The sequence below is a fragment of the Xylocopa sonorina genome, chromosome 13 (genome assembly GCF_050948175.1).
Source record: "Xylocopa sonorina isolate GNS202 chromosome 13, iyXylSono1_principal, whole genome shotgun sequence".
In the NCBI taxonomy this organism is placed as follows: Eukaryota; Metazoa; Arthropoda; class Insecta; order Hymenoptera; family Apidae; genus Xylocopa; species Xylocopa sonorina.
In genome coordinates, this window is record NC_135205.1 from 5,438,541 (window position 1) to 5,458,428 (window position 19,888).

The 19,888-nt window shown below is 34.1% G+C and overlaps 5 protein-coding genes across 6 annotated transcripts; 3 read left to right on the forward strand and 2 right to left on the reverse strand.

Annotated features, from left to right (window-relative positions):
- The first annotated feature begins 994 nt into the window (after window positions 1-994).
- LOC143430407 (very-long-chain enoyl-CoA reductase-like) lies at window positions 995-2,859 on the forward strand. The gene is made up of 5 exons (XM_076906675.1): window positions 995-1,312; window positions 1,415-1,462; window positions 1,675-1,982; window positions 2,082-2,491; window positions 2,608-2,859. The coding sequence occupies exons 1-5, from the start codon at window positions 1,307-1,309 to the stop codon at window positions 2,733-2,735; spliced, it is 900 nt and encodes a 299-aa protein (XP_076762790.1). The 5' UTR covers window positions 995-1,306; the 3' UTR covers window positions 2,736-2,859.
- On the reverse strand, window positions 2,844-7,089 carry Tous (testes of unusual size). The gene is made up of 4 exons (XM_076906673.1): window positions 6,764-7,089; window positions 5,168-6,677; window positions 4,929-5,099; window positions 2,844-4,853 (listed from the first exon to the last, which is right to left on the reverse strand). The coding sequence occupies exons 1-4, from the start codon at window positions 6,958-6,960 to the stop codon at window positions 3,090-3,092; spliced, it is 3,642 nt and encodes a 1,213-aa protein (XP_076762788.1). The 5' UTR covers window positions 6,961-7,089; the 3' UTR covers window positions 2,844-3,089.
- A 209-nt stretch (window positions 7,090-7,298) lies between these two features.
- Window positions 7,299-10,166, forward strand: Atac2 (Ada2a-containing complex component 2). 2 transcript variants are annotated; one of them, XM_076906344.1, is made up of 6 exons: window positions 7,299-7,959; window positions 8,103-8,197; window positions 8,290-8,514; window positions 8,598-8,924; window positions 8,985-9,506; window positions 9,648-10,166. In XM_076906344.1, the coding sequence occupies exons 1-6, from the start codon at window positions 7,547-7,549 to the stop codon at window positions 10,001-10,003; spliced, it is 1,938 nt and encodes a 645-aa protein (XP_076762459.1). In that variant the 5' UTR covers window positions 7,299-7,546; the 3' UTR covers window positions 10,004-10,166. The 2 variants fall into 2 exon arrangements, with proteins under 2 accessions (XP_076762459.1, XP_076762458.1); XM_076906343.1 differs by having other exon boundaries at window positions 8,049-8,197; window positions 9,648-10,165.
- A 692-nt stretch (window positions 10,167-10,858) lies between these two features.
- LOC143430366 (dnaJ protein homolog 1) lies at window positions 10,859-14,255 on the forward strand. Its single transcript, XM_076906596.1, has 2 exons — window positions 10,859-11,077; window positions 12,214-14,255. The coding sequence occupies exon 2, from the start codon at window positions 12,225-12,227 to the stop codon at window positions 13,293-13,295; it is 1,071 nt and encodes a 356-aa protein (XP_076762711.1). The 5' UTR covers window positions 10,859-11,077; window positions 12,214-12,224; the 3' UTR covers window positions 13,296-14,255.
- A 451-nt stretch (window positions 14,256-14,706) lies between these two features.
- Window positions 14,707-19,755, reverse strand: Stl (ADAMTS metallopeptidase stall). The gene is made up of 4 exons (XM_076906595.1): window positions 17,425-19,755; window positions 17,091-17,303; window positions 16,239-17,017; window positions 14,707-16,123 (listed from the first exon to the last, which is right to left on the reverse strand). Exons 1-4 carry the CDS (start codon window positions 17,542-17,544, stop codon window positions 14,935-14,937), a joined length of 2,301 nt encoding a protein of 766 aa, XP_076762710.1. The 5' UTR covers window positions 17,545-19,755; the 3' UTR covers window positions 14,707-14,934.
- Window positions 19,756-19,888: the final 133 nt, after the last annotated feature.

Here is a 19,888-nt window from a genome sequence, read left to right on the forward strand (position 1 = left end):
GCGAAATAACAAAATAAAATTATTTCTCATCCCCCAAAAAAATAATCGATTATATATAAAAAAAATACCATGCATATATCAAAATGCAATGATAATGCAAGATTTCTATCATTTTTGCCATTGAAAATGAGATATTACCTATTTTTATTTACGTACTTCTCAAACAGAAATGTTAAATGATTTGCATAAAAAATTATAAATTACGTAATTTTTAAGTTTTTGTTTCTTTTTTTAACATTTGGAATATATGAAATACAATTTAATACTATATATAAAAGATTAATACTTACTAATTAACAAAGTGAAAAGAGGGAACGAACCGAATTTTTTCCGCTCAACGTAAATAGCTAATCGTAATTGGTAAGAATTCAAATATAACATTTTTGAGGGAAAGTAGTACCAACTTTTTGTAAAGAAAATCTGATGAATATTACAAAACTTTCTTTTATATTTAATAACAATTCAGATGCCTTCATATAACAAAATATTATAGTCTAAAGCTATTTTATAAATATTTTCTAATAAAAATTGGGGATTTAATACATAAAAATAACATTATAATCAAAACACTAACACGTAATAACAATTATCAATTTTCTATCATTACCAGTTTTCTTTATTTCATATGATCTGTATACATATATAAAAAGCATATATATTCCATTAAAAGTGAATCTTATTTTTATTTAAACTTAAATAATGTACTAGAAATAAAGAATATGGATTTCTTGTATTCTAATGTCTAATTTATAATAATTTATATAGTTTACATTACGCGATACCATTGGAAATAAATATATTGAGCCATACGATAAAAAGATTGGGAAACATTGATATGGAGAATATATAATACTTGAGTCATACGTAATTTATTTTTTAATATGATCTTATTTTTAAATATAAAATTTTTAAATAATACAATACAATAAATACAGAAAGTTTATATGATTCAAATTAAGTACATAAATGATACCTAACGAAGATGATAACGAAGACGTAAAGAGGAAACGTACGATATTATAAAGTCTAATGAATGCTCACATAAGAGTCTAAAGTTCACTTGTATCGACTTCTTCTTCCTGTCTAACGATTTAATGTATTTTGTACGAATATTTAAAGTCACTACCAAATTTAATGATTGGTCGAGCTACAAAAAATTGAACTTTGTGCCATCAAACGACAACAGCGCCATATGATAATATTCACTACGACTATTGGCATAGTGTTAAAGTACTGTTATCGTGTAATCATCGCCTGATCTTTAAAGCAGAGACTTTTCAATATATTGAACAAACTACTAATTATAATGGAGGTATTTATTTAAATAATATATCCAGAACCGAACAATTAACAAGTATGTACATATCAATGTGAAATAAAATCCATAATTCAATATACTTTTTATATTTTTTAGATTCAAATCTTGACCGCGAAATCATCAAAATTGATAGCAAAATTAGCTGTAAGTATCGAATAAATAGCATTAAAAATGACTGTTCTTGTAGCTTATTCGTATTTAGTAATAAATTTGAAATATTTTATTTACTATTAATTTCAGTGTTTGTCCAAAGCATAGTAGTTAAGTAATGATTAGTAATATATATTATTCTGAAACTATACATGCGGTTTTAAAGATTCTAATTGCCAGCCATAAAATTTACACAACATTTATAGGTAAAACCTAGTACAACTATACTTGAAGTTAAGGAAGAACTATTTAAGTTAAAAAAGGCACCACATATTCATAGGCAAAGCCTTAGGCTAGATGCCAAAGGAAAGGCTTTATCCGATTCCGATACATTCAAAACCTTATCTATCTCTGATGGAAAATTATACTTTAAAGATCTTGGACCACAAATTAGTTGGAAAACTGTATTCCTGGTAGAATATGCTGGTCCATTATTTCTGTATTTGTGGATATATCAACGTCCATGGATTTTTTATGGTGATGCTGCTATGTCTAAAATTGACAATGTAGTTCAGTAAGTTTATTTTATAATGTAATATTTCTATGTCATTATAAATTATTTTTTTATTTAAAACATTTAAAATTCTCAATTTGTAATTGAACATAATTTTAGTGTGGCTGCTGTTTGTTGGAGCATACATTATGCTAAAAGACTTCTAGAAACATTGTTTGTGCACCGATTTAGTCATGCAACAATGCCATTAAGAAACCTATTTAAAAATTCTTTATACTATTGGCTGTTCGCTATGTATGTAGCATATCATGTAAATCATCCACTATATACACCACCAAGCCAATCACAGTTTCTTATCGGATTAATAACGTTTGCACTTTGTGAACTGGGTAATTTGAGCATTCACTTAGCTCTGAGAAACTTAAGACCTCCAGGATCTACTGTAAGAAAGATACCCACGGCCACCAGCAATCCTTTCACGACATTGTTTAATTTTGTATCGTGCCCAAATTATACTTATGAAATTGGTAGTTGGATTGGTTTCACCATCATGACTTCATGTCTTCCAGGTAAATAAAAACATTTAAAGCATCCCAAAAAACTGATGTCATTTATATTTTACTTATTTAAAAAAAAAACTGAATTTAATATAAAATATTAATTATTGTACATATGTATCTTTCAGCTGGACTTTTTACTCTCGTTGGTGCATATCAAATGACTACTTGGGCATTAGGAAAGCATAGAGCATACAAAAAAGAGTTTTCTCAGTATCCAAGAAGTAGAAAAGCCATTGTTCCATTTATCCTTTAGGTATCAAATTAATTTTAACTTAGAAATCTAATATCGGTAATTATTGTTACACTTCCTTGTTATTCTTACGTTAATACTACTTTTCCAAATGAATCATTTACAGACGAATTTCATGTTATTTTATGTACAATACTTTTAAAAGGAGATTCTTTCTAGAAAGTTAATTATTAAGCCTATATATTAATATATTAGTCTAGTTGTTTTATATTAATATTTTTTGCTAAAATTTCATATTATATTGTAAACAATATTTTTTAGAAAAATCTGTGTTTAAATGTTTAATTAAAGGGGTATCTCAATATATGAGTAGTTACAATAATTACAATAATTCTTACTTACACATAATAAGTATACCTAAAATGTTAGTTTAGTTTCTGGTTCATCACAAGGCAGTTTATTTATCAATTTACACATATCATCTTTTAATGCCGTTATTATATTTTGACATTCTTGCATTTGAGATCTGTATTCAGTTTGTAATTGCTCATGCCCGTAACATGCATCTTGCAATTTCTTTCTAGCTTCTGACGGTTTTATATCTTTAGCTGCTAACCCTAATAGACCTTCCATATGCAATATGTGTTTCCTCGCTTCTTTTAATTCTTCCCTTAGAGCGTTTAATTCCGTGAGTAAAATAATATTTTCTTCTACCGTTTTATCTATATCTTTACCGCCAATATCCTTATCCTGAAAAACTTGTTTTCTAAGGGAAGCTATAGTCCTTTCTAAGTGATCCCTTTGCTTCATAAATTCACATTGTGCGTCTAGATCCGCTTTACGAGTACGCAGAAATTCACTACTCTCGCTATACTTATGGTACAATTTAATTATGGTGGCCTTTAACGCTTGCGGTTCTTGCACAAGTCCAGAAGCATCGAGTAAATCCACTCGAATTCTTTTCACTAGTTGTTGGGATCTTTTATTTCTATGTATTTCATATTGAAGCTCCCGTCTTGCAGCTCCCAATTTTTCTCTCAATTCATACAACTGTAATTCTAAACTAACAATAGTTTTATGAAGGTTTACGAGTTCCGTTTCCATATCTCGAATTTTTTCTTTAAGCTGTTTTATCTCCTCATCTCGCGGTTCTATTTGATTTTTCAATTCCGTTATCTTATAATTCAAAACAAATTTGAACTTCTCCAGTTCCTGATTCGAACGTTTCAAATCGTATATCTGCCGTTCTCTATCTTGAATCGTAACATCTCTCTCATCTATTTCCTTCTTCAGATCCTCTTTATCTTTTTCCAACTCTTGAATAGTCTTTTGGAAATACTCATATTCGCTCTGAACTCGCTGCACTTGCCTTTTCAACTCTTCGACGTCTTTCAAACTAGCCATGTATCTATTACGCATCATACCAGCCTCTCCTTTCAGTCGTATATTCAATTCTTTCTCCTCGTGCAATAGCGTCTCGTAATTTGCTCTTAGCTCCAGTATTTCCTGATCGGCATCATCTTCCACTTGTACCATCATCTCCTCATGTACTCGTGCTTGCTGAGTCATTTCATCCTGACTATCTTCTAATTGCATTTTTTTCTCGTGAAGAAGTGCTTCATATTTAATCACTGCTTTCTGTAATTCTTCAACACCGTGTCTTTCTGTCTCTTCTAAACGTTTCTCGTAATTTTGGCGCATAGTATTCATCGAATTTTCAAGTGCCAAATACCTATCATATTCCATAATAAGTTTAGCATCATAATTCGTTTCCATCTGCTTCATCATATCTTCGTGTTTCTCCTCCATTTTAACTATCTCAACGTTTATCGCGTTCAACTCATTCTTGTGATCCTCTTGTAGTCTGTTTATTTTGTCCCTTAACTCTTCGATAGCTTCCAAGTATCCTTGATGTATATCACGTACTTTATCATTATGTATTACCTCTACTTGGCGCATTTTATACGCATGTTCAGTTTCTAGTTCCCTCATCCGAACATTCAAGTCTAAAATCGTTTGTATTTTTTCTTCCAAATCACGTCGACTGATTAGCACTTCGTTCGTATACTTGAGTTCTTTTCCCACCTTTCCTTTTGCTTCGGGATAGTTTAATTTCCAAATGAATAAACTACCGTCGATACCGGTAGATATTAAAAATTGTTCATTATAAGAAAGTGCAATCTAGAAGAAACTAAGATAAAAGTAGCAGAAACAAACTTTATATGCTGTTATATTTTCTACTATGAATATTGATACCTTTGTAATATCAGCAGAGTGCATATGGAAGTTTAAATATTGTACTGGCTCTTGAAATGGACACTTTACTGATAAAATAATACCTCCAGGGCAAACAAGAAACAAAACTTGATCTTCTTTTCCTAATATCATGCAATACATGTTTGTATTTGGAACAGTATATTGTCGTACCTGATGTGGAAAATATATTATTTCTTATGCTTCTATAAAACCTTAGACAAATTAAAATAAAATATTACCGTATTCTCTTTTATCTCGTGTATAGCATTGTCATCAGCAATACAGTAGGTGATTTGTTCGTCAGCGGAAAGAGCAATATCATATAAATTAATGCCTTTCAATATAATTTCCGCAGTACGACGACCAGTGCTAATATCCCATTGATATATAGCGCCTTCTGTGCCCAATGTAATTAATTTCATATCCGTTCGCGACCAAATTAGTGTCTTTACTTTATTGGTATGCCCTTTTAAAATAAAGCAGTTGATAAAACCAATAGTAGAATAAACTTGTACGATATTCCCGTTAACGGCAGCAAATAAGTGACCACCGTAACTAAATTCTACAGTCTTACAACATCTTATAGGAAATTCTTCCATAGGTAATAAGTCATCTATTAATATACTCATGAAACGTAACTTATCACTAAAACCAATCAAACAAAAAAGTCCTGTAGGATGCAAAGCGATGCCGCAAATATCTTCTGCATACTGTTTGTGTAAGATCATATTTTCTGATTCAAAATCCCACAATTTCACGCTATGATCAAGTTCTCCGCAGGTCATAAAAAGCGATTTCCACGCACACACGGAGAGACCACTTATAGGTCCAAAATGCAGTGCTTGACCCATTATTTTTAATTCCTGTGGTTCAGGATCTACATTTAAGTCTGGCCCCCATAATCGTGTGTAAAATAATTGATGCCATCCAGTTGTAATTATCAAATGATCGTAACTTATGTTAATATCCATGCTATTCACTAGGTACAAGTCTTCATTTTCATGTTTCGAGGCTTGAGTTGGAATTACATATATATTTCTTTTTACATATTTATGCTGACCCTCTTTCTCAAATAGTGTAATTTGTCTCGGACCGAATGCATATGCGAAGCCTCTTTGAAATGCGACTAAACATCGAACATTATTTTCCGGCGATATTAATACTTTCGAATCTATTGCTGTCAATGAACTGCTAGCTTGTATAACATATTCTTCGCGTATTTTAAGATTCATGTACATTGTATCCGTCATTTTGTAAATGTTTTTCAAATCACCATTCTCTAGGTAAAGTATTCTACCATCTTTAGTCCCAAGTAGTAATCTATCTGAATTCAACCAAGCCATGGAACACGTAAGTATATTGTCTGCCTTAGAAAATCCGTACGGTCGCCATATAGTATCGGATAGAGTTAAAAATTTAAACGTGTGTGGACCTCCGAGAGCAATTACTCCTACATCGGATGGATTGCAAGATAATACTTCAACAATAGCTGCAGGATTTTGGGCAGTGCCTACTTTTAAATTCGACTCTACTTTCCCCTTTTCCCAATTGTAAAACAGCATTGTTTGATCAGGCTCCCCTGTAACTGCTGCTATATACTTATTGTCAAAGCTAAATCCTATACAAGTAAACTTTGTCACATCTGGAGCATCGTATGGTATTCCAAGAAGCTTTCTTCTTCTTAACGTTTGGAGGTCATAGATAGATATAGTAGGTTTTTCTCCAACTTCGCATATTGCAACATATTTCCTTAATGAGAATAAAAAAATGGAGAACATGTTATAAATCTTATCGGAAGTATAGGAAGTATATTCAGCTATATGAGAAAAACTTACTTGTTATGCGCAACTGAAATTATATTTATCTGCTGCTTATCAGATAAACGTATCAGTCTTTGCCGATATTGCGGAATATTATGAACAGCTATTACATTTCCAACAGGGTATAAGATTTCTGAATCACTAATGTAATGTACATTCGATATTATATCGGTTTTTAAACCATAAAATACTCTAGGTTGTAAAGAAATCATTGTAAATATTTCTTCTTTTTCTCAGAATTAAAGAACTATCAAAATAATTTTCCGATTTAATGAATTGTACATGTAGATACATGCTTATGTTTTTATGGGCTGTTTATATTTCCGTAGCAACAAGCTTAATTAACGTTTACCATTATAAATATATAAGAATTTATATATATCAGAATCATGACGATTTTCGTAATAAATAAAATTTCTGATAAAAGTACATTAATATTTGTATATTAAACGACAATTGATATTGAATCAAACATTTTTGAATCACCTTTTACATTTATTTCCCGCTACTTGTTATTTCTAGCTATATTCAGACTGAAGTCACAAGCAAAGGATGTATACGTTGCAGAGTATACAAAAACTTAACCTCTACGTGCTTAACATACAAATAGTAATTTATCGATGATGCAGTCTTTCTAAAATGCGCAAATTGTATAATAGAAATTATATTTTATTAGCAAATGTATTTAAAAAGAAACTTACAAATAACAGACAATGCTTTATTTATAATATTTAACCTAAATCTAGAATATTGTATTTTATTTATAATCGATACACTCATGATTTACTGCACAAACAAATGATGGCAGAAATAAGTCACGAAAAAGATGGTAAATACAATGCAAAATCTGTTGAACAGTCTGGAACAGAATGTTGCAAGAACTGTAATATTTTATGTGATCCATATAATAAACCTGCATTACGCTGTAATGAGTGCTCAGAAAAGATTCATATAGAATGTTTGAAACGAGGAAGTGTACCAGAATCATTTGTAGGAGATGTATTTTTTGAATTAACTTGTTCCCACTGCAGTCCTTTCGATGAAGAAATAGTTGCTCGTAATAGGATGCCATGGCTTAATGTAATTGTACTGACATTATACAATTTACGTGAAAAATCAAGTGGTATCAGCAAAAGAGGATACTTTCATTGGAAATCTGATATTAGTACATTTGTTGATCGGAACTGGGACTACTTATTTAAGAAAACAGTGTAAGCTATTGTCTTAAAAGTTTAATTAAAATTGTGATTTGTGACGAAAGAGCTTATATATCTAATTTAATTTTTTTATTTACTTTTAGTAAAAGAAAAAAGAATTGGATTGGTACAATATCTGGAACTCTTTCTCATTACAGTGGAATTTTTTTCAAATCAGGAACTATAGAATTAGGAGAATCAGGATGGTGGAGACTGATTGATAATGATCCGCCTGAAGTTCTCATTGCTAAAAGTAAGTAATCATGGTACATTTAATTTTGTATAATACAATATATATTTTACATAATATTTATGGAATAATTAATTTACAACTACTGTTCACAGATGAAAAAATGATACTGGACCGTAAAAAAATTGGCAATCAAACAAAATCAACGAGTAAATTGCATAATAGTCCAACTCCATCAGAATCAAGTATTTCAGTTGGGGAAGATAATAGTTATGCAAATGGTTCAATAAAGAACCAAGAATGCTCTGTGTATTCACAAGCATATGTTCAACCCGACAGAACACTGTTTGATCTTTTACTCGAGGAAGATGAGTTAAACAGTATGCATTTGAAGACAATAAATAAAATATATATAGAATATAAAGCAATATTAAAGTGCTATATTAAAATTTTTAAATTTTAGATATGGAAATTGAGGATGATATGATTTCTAATGAACAAAGTGACACGCCATCATTGTCTGATTTAATAAGAGATTGCCAATACCAAACTAACAATTTTCATTTTTCACAATTACTGGATGACTTTACATCAGAGTGGACGTCAACTACAGATGGTCTATCAGAAAATCCACATAGTATTAAAACAGAGCAAATGAAAGATGAAGAAGAAGAGCAATATGAAGGAGATAGTACTGATAGTCTAAGTTCTGTTCAAGAACAACCGCCTGTTTCATTATTTAAAACCACTGAACGGCGTCCGTGGCCCTGGCAAAGAACTCATGTGATTGGTACTGTATATTTTTTATACAATTTATGATCTATATATTTATATTTGAATTTTATTTTAGAAGAAAAAATTCCACGCATGACGTATCAAGAAGAAACGTATTTATTACAACAAGTAAACAAAACGGCCCTAAATTCTGCTCCTCCGGAGATTAGACGATTTTACCGAAAACTTGCTGTACGAAAATTGAAACGAGAATATGGTTTACCATTATTGGACATCGATAATTTCGGATGTAAAGCAGCAGTGCTGGATAAACCTTTAAAAGACTCTGGCAGAGTTTTGGACCGGTTTTTTGGAGATGTTCTGGGTTCATTTGAACAAAGATTGCAGGGATACAATGAACCGACGTCTGTGCATAGTCCATATACTAATAGACTTTTAAAGCCATTTATAAGGCGAGACACTTCGTGCCGTCCTTTGTGGTTGAAAGTAATGGAAGAGCTTCGTGTTAAAGTCAATAAATCCAATCCTAGATGGAAATTACCGCCAACAGCACCGATTGATTATTGTTATGTAAGGCCGCAACATATTCCCGCGATTAATAGTCTGTGCAATCAATTTTTCTGGCCTGGCATTGATCGTGAGTAAACGTAACAATTACGTTTTTATACTAGATACCAATACGTGACAATTATATATAAATGCTACTATTTTTATATGATATTTACTTTTACGCCTTTTTTAGAATATATTTAAATATATATGAAATCACTCTTTTCAGTGACAGAATGTTTGCAGTACCCTGATTTTAGCTGCGTGGTGCTATATAAAAAATTAGTTATAGGATTTGCAGTTTTAGTTCCCGATGTTGGTTACAATGAAGCTTACATATCGTTTTTTTTAACCCGTCCCGAGTGGCGTAGATCTGGTATAGGAACATTCATGCTTTATCATCTTATCCAAACATGTATGGGCAAAGATGTCACATTACACGTTTCCGCAACCAATCCCGCATTGATCTTGTACCAGAAGTTTGGTTTTAAGGTGGAAGAATTTGTTCAGGACTTTTATGATAAATATATGCCACCGAATTCGCGAGAATGTAGACATGCGTTATTCTTACGATTGAGCAGATAAATTTAATGATGCATAAATTATGTATATGAGAATATACATAATATTAACTGAATCGATTTGACTTTTGTGATAACTATAATACACATAAGCGAGAGTGTGCTTCATACTTGTTGTACGCAAAAGAATGCTTCTGATCTATGCAAAATAAAAACTATCTAAAGACGTTTATACAATGAATATGTTGTTAATAAATTTACATTTTAAAATACAAGTATTTACTTCTAATTTCGCAATACACAATTGTAAAGTTTACTATAGTCTGTACACGAGAGAAAATGAAAATTAATTTATTGTAAACGACTGATTCTATTGGGAATAGTAAAAGAATAATCTGAATAGAGTTTCACACTTAAACTAAATTCTAGCTAAAATACTATTGTCTTATATATATGAATAAAACAGTATTAAATTACCAATACAAATAATGAAATAAATAACTTTCTTTTGTACATTATTTTATAATTGGCATAATACTTGAATATCCTTAATTTTCATGGACACATTGTATATACGCACAATTAGAATTCTGAATACTTAAAATTACGGTCACCGAGTATCTTATCAATAGAATACTCGGCTACGTTCAGGTTGTTACGAGAATAATATTTATCTTGTTTAGTTTTACACGATGAAATCAAACGTATAAAATTATCATTAGTCTGCCAAAAAATATTAGGCATTTCATAAATACATGTCAAAAATACAAACGTACTATTTATTTATCGTTATATGAGCATTACGTTTCGTAAAGCGCGCGTACGTTTGTCAGCCAGATTTTCGATCTATGTGCGTGAGAGGGGGTTACTGACGTCATTAAATAAGTGCTACGGAACTGCCGTCGACCCATTCTCGAAAGTTCCGGAAGCCACTAGAAGGAAAGTTTGTATATATGGACTGCGCAGCTTACGCGACACTTTAGTACGTGAAGAGAGGTGTTAAATGTTGTTTCGGTGAATCTGTCAGAAACAAACAGTTCATTGATCCGCGTAACGTTTTTTTTTTATAAGAGCTCGGTGAATCAGTGCCAATTGGTTTTTTTTTGTAATTTATCAAGCAATCGCAAGAACAACAGCGGTAAGTGTTGAACGAAGATTGTAAACGAACACTCCGTAAGGATCCCCGATTTCTGTCAGATGTTCGCAGGGAAAAAATGGGTGGCGCGCGATGGGGAGTTCGTTCGCGTATGTTCGTCGTATAATTTAACATTAGAGGCAAATGCTCAAGGTGGAGATTAGGACAGGCATCGTGGACACGGTAGAATTTATTTTTACGCTGCTCGAAATCGTTGCACGTTTGTAGGAGCGGACACATTCGTCGCTTATACGCGCTCATCATTGCCAGAAATAGATATTGGTGAGAATACGTATACGTGGGTGTGCGTTAGAGAGACATCCATATATATTTCCTTGAGAATATATGAAAAAAATGGCAGATAATTGTCATTATCACATTCGATATTTATGTGCCATTGCTCCACCTGTATCTCGGTCATGAAATGAACACAACACGTTTCGCATATCCTTTTTTCTTAATAGCCTAATTTGCGACAAAACGCGTCTTAAGATGAAACAGCATTTTTTCATTTTCCAGACTTCAAGAGTGTTATAGACTTTTCGCACAATTACTTATGTACTCAATTGTGAAATACGAAAGATCGCGATCTTGAACTGTCCGTATTTAAAAAAGATATATATATATATATATATATAAAATTTCTGTACGCATTACGATAATTTGTGAAAGATGAAAACAGTTCTTTGTAATGTGTGACGTTGAAGTCGTACTTGAAACTTCAGAAAGAGCCGCACTTTTATGGTCACGTTGCGTTAAACGTCGTTTCCCAAATCGTCAATACAGAACATTATACGGACTCCAAAAAAACGTGTCTGGAATGATGTAATATTTCGCCTGGACCACGCATTGTTATGTATATAACGATCGCGATAGATGCAGCGAAATAATTTCGGAGTAAAATCAACCGTATTTAATGCATGCTTTAGTAGAATAAAAGTAAATAGCGAAATGTATCACATACCTCATTGATTCGTATTTATTGTTAAATAAAATGAATAATAAAGTACCATTATTAAAATGTAACATAGTAATTGTAAACAAAAAGACAAAAATAAAGTAATTTTTTTCTTGAAAGACAGTGTAAGTTTTATTACAAGAACAAAGTACCAATCTTTCGTTTATTTAAATTGTTACAGATCAAAGACCAATGGGGAAAGATTACTATAAAATATTGGGCATAAACAAAAATGCCACTGACGATGAGATCAAAAAAGCATACAGAAAGTTAGCTCTGAAGTATCATCCTGACAAGAACAGGAGTGCAGGAGCAGAGGAGAAGTTTAAAGAAATAGCAGAAGCTTATGAAGTACTTTCTGATGCTAAAAAGAGAGAGGTCTATGACAAATTTGGAGAAGAGGGACTAAAGGGAGAAGCTGGGTCTGCAGGTGGAGGAGGCGGTGGCACAACGTACACCTTCCATGGAGATCCGAAAGCCACCTTTGCTCAATTCTTTGGTTCTGCTAGTCCGTTCCAAACCTTCTTCGAATTTAGAGGTCCAGTAGGAAACCGGGTATTTAGTTTCCACGATGATGACATGGACATAGATGACCCGCTTGGTCTAGGAATTGGACCTCAACGACAAGGTGGTCCGGGTGGACAAACTTTTAGGTCGCATTCATTCAACTTTGTGGGACCTAACTCTGGTAGAGGAGGTGGCAATAAAGATCGTACGCAAGATCCTGCCATAGAACACGATTTGTACATCACTTTAGAAGAGATTCTGCGTGGCTGTACGAAGAAAATGAAAATCTCTAGACGAGTTGTACAACCTGACGGCACAACCAAGAAGGAAGACAAAGTTCTCACAATTAACGTAAAACCTGGATGGAAGGCTGGTACTAAGATCACCTTCCAGAAGGAAGGTGACCAAAGCCGTGGGAAGGTTCCAGCGGACATTGTTTTCATCATTAGGGACAAACCACATCCTCTTTTCAGAAGAGAAGGGAGCGATATAAGATTCACTTGCAAGCTGAGCTTGAAACAAGCTCTGTGCGGTACTGTCATTGAAGTTCCTACGCTTACAGGCGAGAAAATCAATTTGAATTTGACGAGAGAAATTGTGAAACCCAATCTGGTCAAAAGGATTCAAGGTAAAGGCCTACCATTCCCGAAAGAACCGTCAAGGAAAGGTGATCTCTTGGTTTCGTTCGACATCAAGTTCCCTGAAACATTAACGCAAAGTGCAAAGGATATACTGTACGATACTCTGCCGAATTGAAAACTCAAACAAATTGAAGAAACGAACACATGGGTAATTGTCATCACAATGACAGTCCTCTAATCGTCCCAATTGACGAGACTTAACACTCGTGTACGTTCTAGTACATACTGCGTGGTTAGAGAGCTGTGAAAATTTGTTGATGCGAAACGAATATTAATTTTATCTCATAGCTAGGAAAATGTGATTTTTCCATTAGTCAAATGTATAAAAAAAGAATCCATTTCTTTCATTTGAGTTTAGGCAAGCTTATTTTTCATTAAGAATTCGAGACGAAAGAAAGAATGGAAAATAAGTTGCTTTTTGGTAGTGCAGTGAGAAATCTACTTTTGCCTTTACACGCGGGAAAAAAAGATCCTAAATAGTGATTAAGATCAAGTAAATTTACGATTAAGTTATATGATTTAACAGTGAGAGCGTGTTAGCGTAACTTTTGTATGAGTGTGATTTAAATGATTTTGTTGTTTCTGTACATTCAGAGTATGTATTGTGTATACACCTTGAGCGAACGGGCGTATGTACGTGATCTGTAAGTATTGCCTGCAGCGTAAATGCGTATGGAGCGCCTGATTTGTATGAGCGATAGATCTGCGGAAGTATGACTAATTGAGCCACCACTATCATACTCGAATCATGTTTCTTCCTTTTCCGTCTTCATTTCATCTTTCATATATAATAACATTCAATTCATTTTAGTTTCTAACAAATTACAAATACGTACATATACTATGAAATTAGTGGAGTATATACAAAAAATGTTAAAAGATCAACTTTCATCGTTCTCTTTTCTTTTTTCTTACGCTCACAGTGATCAGTATGAAACATTTCGTCATATGAAAGCAGATGTGTAACCACTATTTGTAATATCTAGCTGATTGTTTTCTTATGTAACGCGTCTTCTTAATTTTAATGGTTGGTTAATTATTTGTACGTTAAAATAATATCGATACAATTAAGTGACACGATTTTGTACTTTTATTCGATCCTTTTGTCTCATGATCGCTCCTACGTTGGATATAACATCGGGACACTCCTAAAATAGACAGCAAAGTAGGTGACGTCATCGTCCTATCTCCCGAGATACTTTCACACATAACTACGTAGAGAAACAGTAGAATTTCTGTGTAAATATGTACGTATGTCTACATTTATATACGATGCCGTACATCCTTCATTTTTATATACGTCCATGTATACATATATAATTGATAGTATGTGGACATATTTATATTATACGGTCATGTATATGTATGCGAAACGAATGAAATTGTCGAATAATGATGAGCAGATAAAACCAACAGAAATAAGAAAAAATTTGATCTTTTCAAACATTCATTTATTGTAGATTAGTACAATTATTTTACAGTCATTCGTTAATGATTACTCGATTTTCAATATTCACAACCGATAAAATCTTGAAAACACTTTTCATGTTAAGCATGTAGTGCGAGAATTCACATATTATGATCTAATCAATCCATAAGACAGAAAAACATTCTAATCACACTGTAAAACTTCACAAAATGGAATTTAAAAAATGTAGATATAAATAAAGGAAAGTACTTGAAACAGAAAAACAAAATATAATAGCTTGCAAAGAAATCTAAAAAGTCTAAAATTTCATTGCCTTCAACACGCGTTACTTTCTCGTCAGATGCAATAATTCCGAGACAGTCTGCCCCATCGGTTTCACCAATTCTATGTAATCTTTATCGATCCATTCGTCCTCGTCTGGCGGAAACCCAATACCGTGCGGCAAGGAGGTCAAGAGGGGCAACCCGTCGGGACCCAAGCTGAAATACTTGATCACCTGATCGTCAAGACGAAGCCCTCCGGCGTGCGCGTTCTGAGGGCCGAACTGTGTGTCATCGTTTTGACGGTCCTTCATTAGCGTTTTCTCGAAACGAAAACTCTCCGGCAGACAGTGGTGTTGGCGACAAAAATAATTTTGTCCCACCTCGTCGGAGTGACACCATGTCCCATCTGGAAAGTATGGGTCAAGGCCAAGGTCGTTTAATTCCACGCGCGGTGTGTAATAAGATGCTATGTCTTTTCGCCGACAGAATATAGCGCAAGCCATCCATGGCCTTTCAGGCTCATGCGGCGCCTGTAGCCCACCACCCTTGCCATCCAATTCTGGCAATCTTTCGCTGAATTCGACGCATCTCAGCGTCGCGAACTCGTTCGCGTTCTTGCGTTTCTTCTTGCATAGATTCTCGTCCCTGCAAAGAACTACATCGTATTCTAACCCCTGACAACCTACTTCCGTGTTCTTTGGCGTTGGTCTGTTACAGAATCGTTGTTTGGTTTGAGCGCCAATGGATTTCGCGATGCATCCACTTTTACATGGTCCTGTCTTCCATTCGCTCCATCCACCTGGTACGAAAGGCTTGTTCGACCCGGGGTAGATTTGTAAAGCATTTTTACATTCACCGCCGCGGCACTCTTTCCCTGGCGCACAATAAGTACCGTCTAGGGCTGGTCCGGCTATGTAGTAGCCGCTTCTGTGCGGAGTTGTACACTGCAAGGACTCGCAAGCTTTGTAAAATGTAGCCACACTGGCGTCCTTGTCGCGGAGAAACACTTCGCATTGCCGTTTTGCGGTCCATTCTCTTCCTGGGAGGTTGAAGAATCGGGTGTGGTCCAATCGATTGCTTGTTGGAGAAGTTGGCCTGTCCGCGAGGCAAGGTTTCATATATAGAAGCTTTTGCGCTACATCGCGGCTGCACTCCGACCAAATAGTTTCGCCGTAAGTGCCTCTGCTGGGAGACATTATATAGCCGTCCTTGGGGCACGTATTACCCGTGGAATCGTGATGCATTCCCAAGCTTTTTAAACAGAAAACGTTGATCAAATTGGTCGACTTACTTATCTTCAACTCTTCTATTGCGGGTAGAAGTTATTCACTTTCTCTTATAGTAAAAAATTAAGCGGTAAACTTACTTGTGACCGATTTCGTGCGCAGCTATGTAAACGGACGTGAAACCTGCCGATGGAAAGGGTTTCCCAAATTGATTCGTAACACCCAGTTCGGCAATAACGCAGGAATACTGGTCGACGCACAATCCACCTACTACTGCCAGTCCCATAGTGGCACTATTCTTTTGACCAGCTTCAATGGCATAGAAATCTAGACCAGAAACGTACAGTCCCATGTCCCAGTGATTGGGATGCCATTCATCCGCAGGATTCTTCTTCATTGCGTAATTACAAAACGAATCTAACAATTTCCCTCGTTCTCCGTCATGGTGCGGTAGGTCCCAAGGTTGTTTCTCCATAATCTCTAGTCGTACGAGAGAAATATCGATCGCAACTCCTAAACTTGGATGATGATAGATTGCTTGCACGCCGTTTACGTAAGCTAAAAGCATATCGCGCATTTCTTCATCGTTTTTCCCGAAGAAAGGTGAAAAAAGATTGTAGCCAGCCTCGTCGAAGAACAGTGCTAATTCTAACGTCAGACCGTCATTCGCATCATTCCTGAAGAGATTTTCCAACGGTTCTGTGTTCTGACTTCCTTCTATTAAGTTATTATGCAATTGTGTGTAATATTTTGTTTGATCTTCAAAAAATGTGAGAGGGCGGAAAGCTCGTTTGACGATGTGAGGCTCTCCTGATGTATCTGAACGTCTTCTGATGTAACGATCATCGAATAATGAGATTTCCTGATCCCGAAGCGGTGTGATCTCTAAGGTGGAGTTCTCCAGAAAGACCAAACCATGCTATTACGAGTAAAAGTAATCAGTTTTAAAAGATTTTTAGTCAATCCTTATGCTTTGAAATCGTGATACTGACCATTCCACGTTCTCCGCAAAGACTCACAGCCGCGGTACTAAAATCATCCCTATGAAGGTAATGGCACGAGATCGTTTCGCCAAGTTCTGGTATCTCTTCCAAGGTGTCTTCATCGCTACGTTTCCAAACTTGAAATCGAGGCGCTATAAGTTTATCGTTTCTGCGTAATCTTAGATCAATCGACCGGTCGAAAACTTTAAAATTTAAGGGCACCTGTAATTTGTTAACTAAATAATATATCATACAATGAATTCTATAAAAAGAATACATACATATACATATATAAATGACAGGTATGACGGTGAATGATAAAAAATGTTGCAACGAAGATTACCTCTATAGCGCTATCCGCCGTTTTCCACAATGGTAATAAAACAATTTCAATATCCTGCGTTTCAAGTCCGTACGCTAGGCGAAAAAAAAGTAGCAATACAGTTTCTAACACGAAGGCCATAATGATGTGTTATAAATGTCAAGTTCAAGTACTTTGAATAACGACGAACTTGTTCTTTTATACACGTGCGGACGCATCGCGGGTTGCGAAACCCGTATAACATTTATCTTTTGCACGAAACATAGTATGTACGATATAAAGTGCATGCTGGCACCTCTATTGCAAATGTCATTGACACTGAAATTTGAATGAATTACATAATAATAATGCAGGAGTTGCGCGATATCGCGTTACAGAGGAACGGGACATATAGGATTTTTGATAATGTTTTGTTTCGTTACAAATCCCGTACAAATAATTTCCATACAGCTTACAAGTATGCATTAGATGATAATATAGATTATGCAATTTTTTTTTATGAAAATGATAACAGCATTGTCAATGGAACGATTAAAGATTTAATAAATTAAGATAAAAATGTGGTATATTTCAATGCATTGGTTACTCAATGTACAAAACAGATACTGTATGAAATATAATCTGTTCAGGTAGAACTTTGTACTTTGTTGCATTATATCTACAGATATTGTTTACATCTGCCTCTTGATTCTATAAAGTCGTGTTACGATCTTGCCTTGTGTATATATTTATATTTCAACCATTATTCGCTCACGCAACAAATCAGTGAATGGTATACCCTAACGAATGTACTAGCATATCCTTCCTTTTACAACCAAAGTATACTATTGCATTAGACAACGATTAACATAATCAGGCAACATAGTAATAAATTACTTTTACTCCTGCGGTGAGATACACTTAAAAATGTGTCTACCATTCTACGCTGTTTTCTCTCTTATTTATTTTTCTCGGCGCCAAAGAGAATCAGGCGAAAAAAAGGTGGTAACAATACAACATAAGTATTCTTCATAGTACCATGATTTGTAAGATTATTTTTTCATTTCCTTTTTACCAAAGTAGTAAAACACGCAAATGGAAGGTAGGAATGAAAGAGAAAATATGATTGTTATACAAAAACCTTAGTATTAAAATATTTCAATAAAAACAATAAATAATAATCATGATCAATAATAAAATTAATAGAAGATTCGGCAGTGTATATAACATGCTAAACTTGGCGGGTGCCTACATCGTTATTTAATCGTATCGTATTAATTGTATAAGGGAATTATTAAATAATTCGATAACTAATTTACAATCATACACGACGAGCGATCGATTTTTTCTTACATTCTTTTTTGTTTTTTTTTACACATTGATTCATGACAGTTACTTAGCTATTCTTCTCTCTTTCTCTCTCCCTCTCTCTCTCTCTCTCTCTCTCTCTCTCTCTCTCTCTCGCTTTATACAAATTTTCTGCGCTATATTTACGACACAATGACTAAAAAAATCTTTTATACAACAAAGATGCGCGTAGTTTTAAAAAGTGCGACGCATCTTATTTACAAGTCGAACCTCGTCATATTCCACCAGCAAGATTTTATTTCGTGTCTCGACAAACTGTTGGAAAATTTTTCTTTATTCAACTCTCGTAGAAACATTGTTCTTTGGATTATTCTGCACAATATTACAAAATCAATGGGTAAATTTGTGCCAAAAGGAAACAAAAGATTATAAAAAAAAAAAAAAAAAAAAAAAGAAAAAAAAGTGGATTACATTTAACATTCGGTCAGTGAAATGACTATTCTTCGCTGTCTGTCGTCATATCCATCTATGAGCGACAGTGAACACTTTGATATTGTATCCTCTGGAAACGATTCAGGGATACGAAGCCGCGTATAAAATTTGCAGCGAAAATTTGCTACGAACACACGTAGGTTTTGGTAGCTTCTTTTTTTCTGCTTTATCGACTAATTGTTAGCTACATTTCTATAATTGATGGTACATTCTTTACATAGCACTTCTTTTGTTACCCTACTACATTTTACATGTAACAGTCATGTACCATGATTATAGACGTGCTATCATTTATAAACCATTTTATTTATTTTTTCTTTTCTTCCCCTCAAGGAAAAAATCTCAATGGTATTAACGTATACAATATTTCCTCTTTAATTGATGCTTCTTACAAATTTCCTTGACAAAGTGCTTGTAAATTTAATACAGAATGCAGGACGCACATGCATACTTTCAGTTCCTGAATGAATCTAGAGCCAGACTATTATACTGCTAAATTGTAGTCATTTCACTTATTAGGCATATATGGTCGGTTATTTTCATTGGAAAAACTTCTGTAATTTTAATTAATATAACTCCGTAATTGTGAAACACAAAGTATAAAAATTAATTCCTATTTTGATTACGGTTATTGAGATATCATAACGCTTATGTCCGTGCAATAAAAACGATTCCAGTGACTGATGTGGAAAATGTATTAATTAAA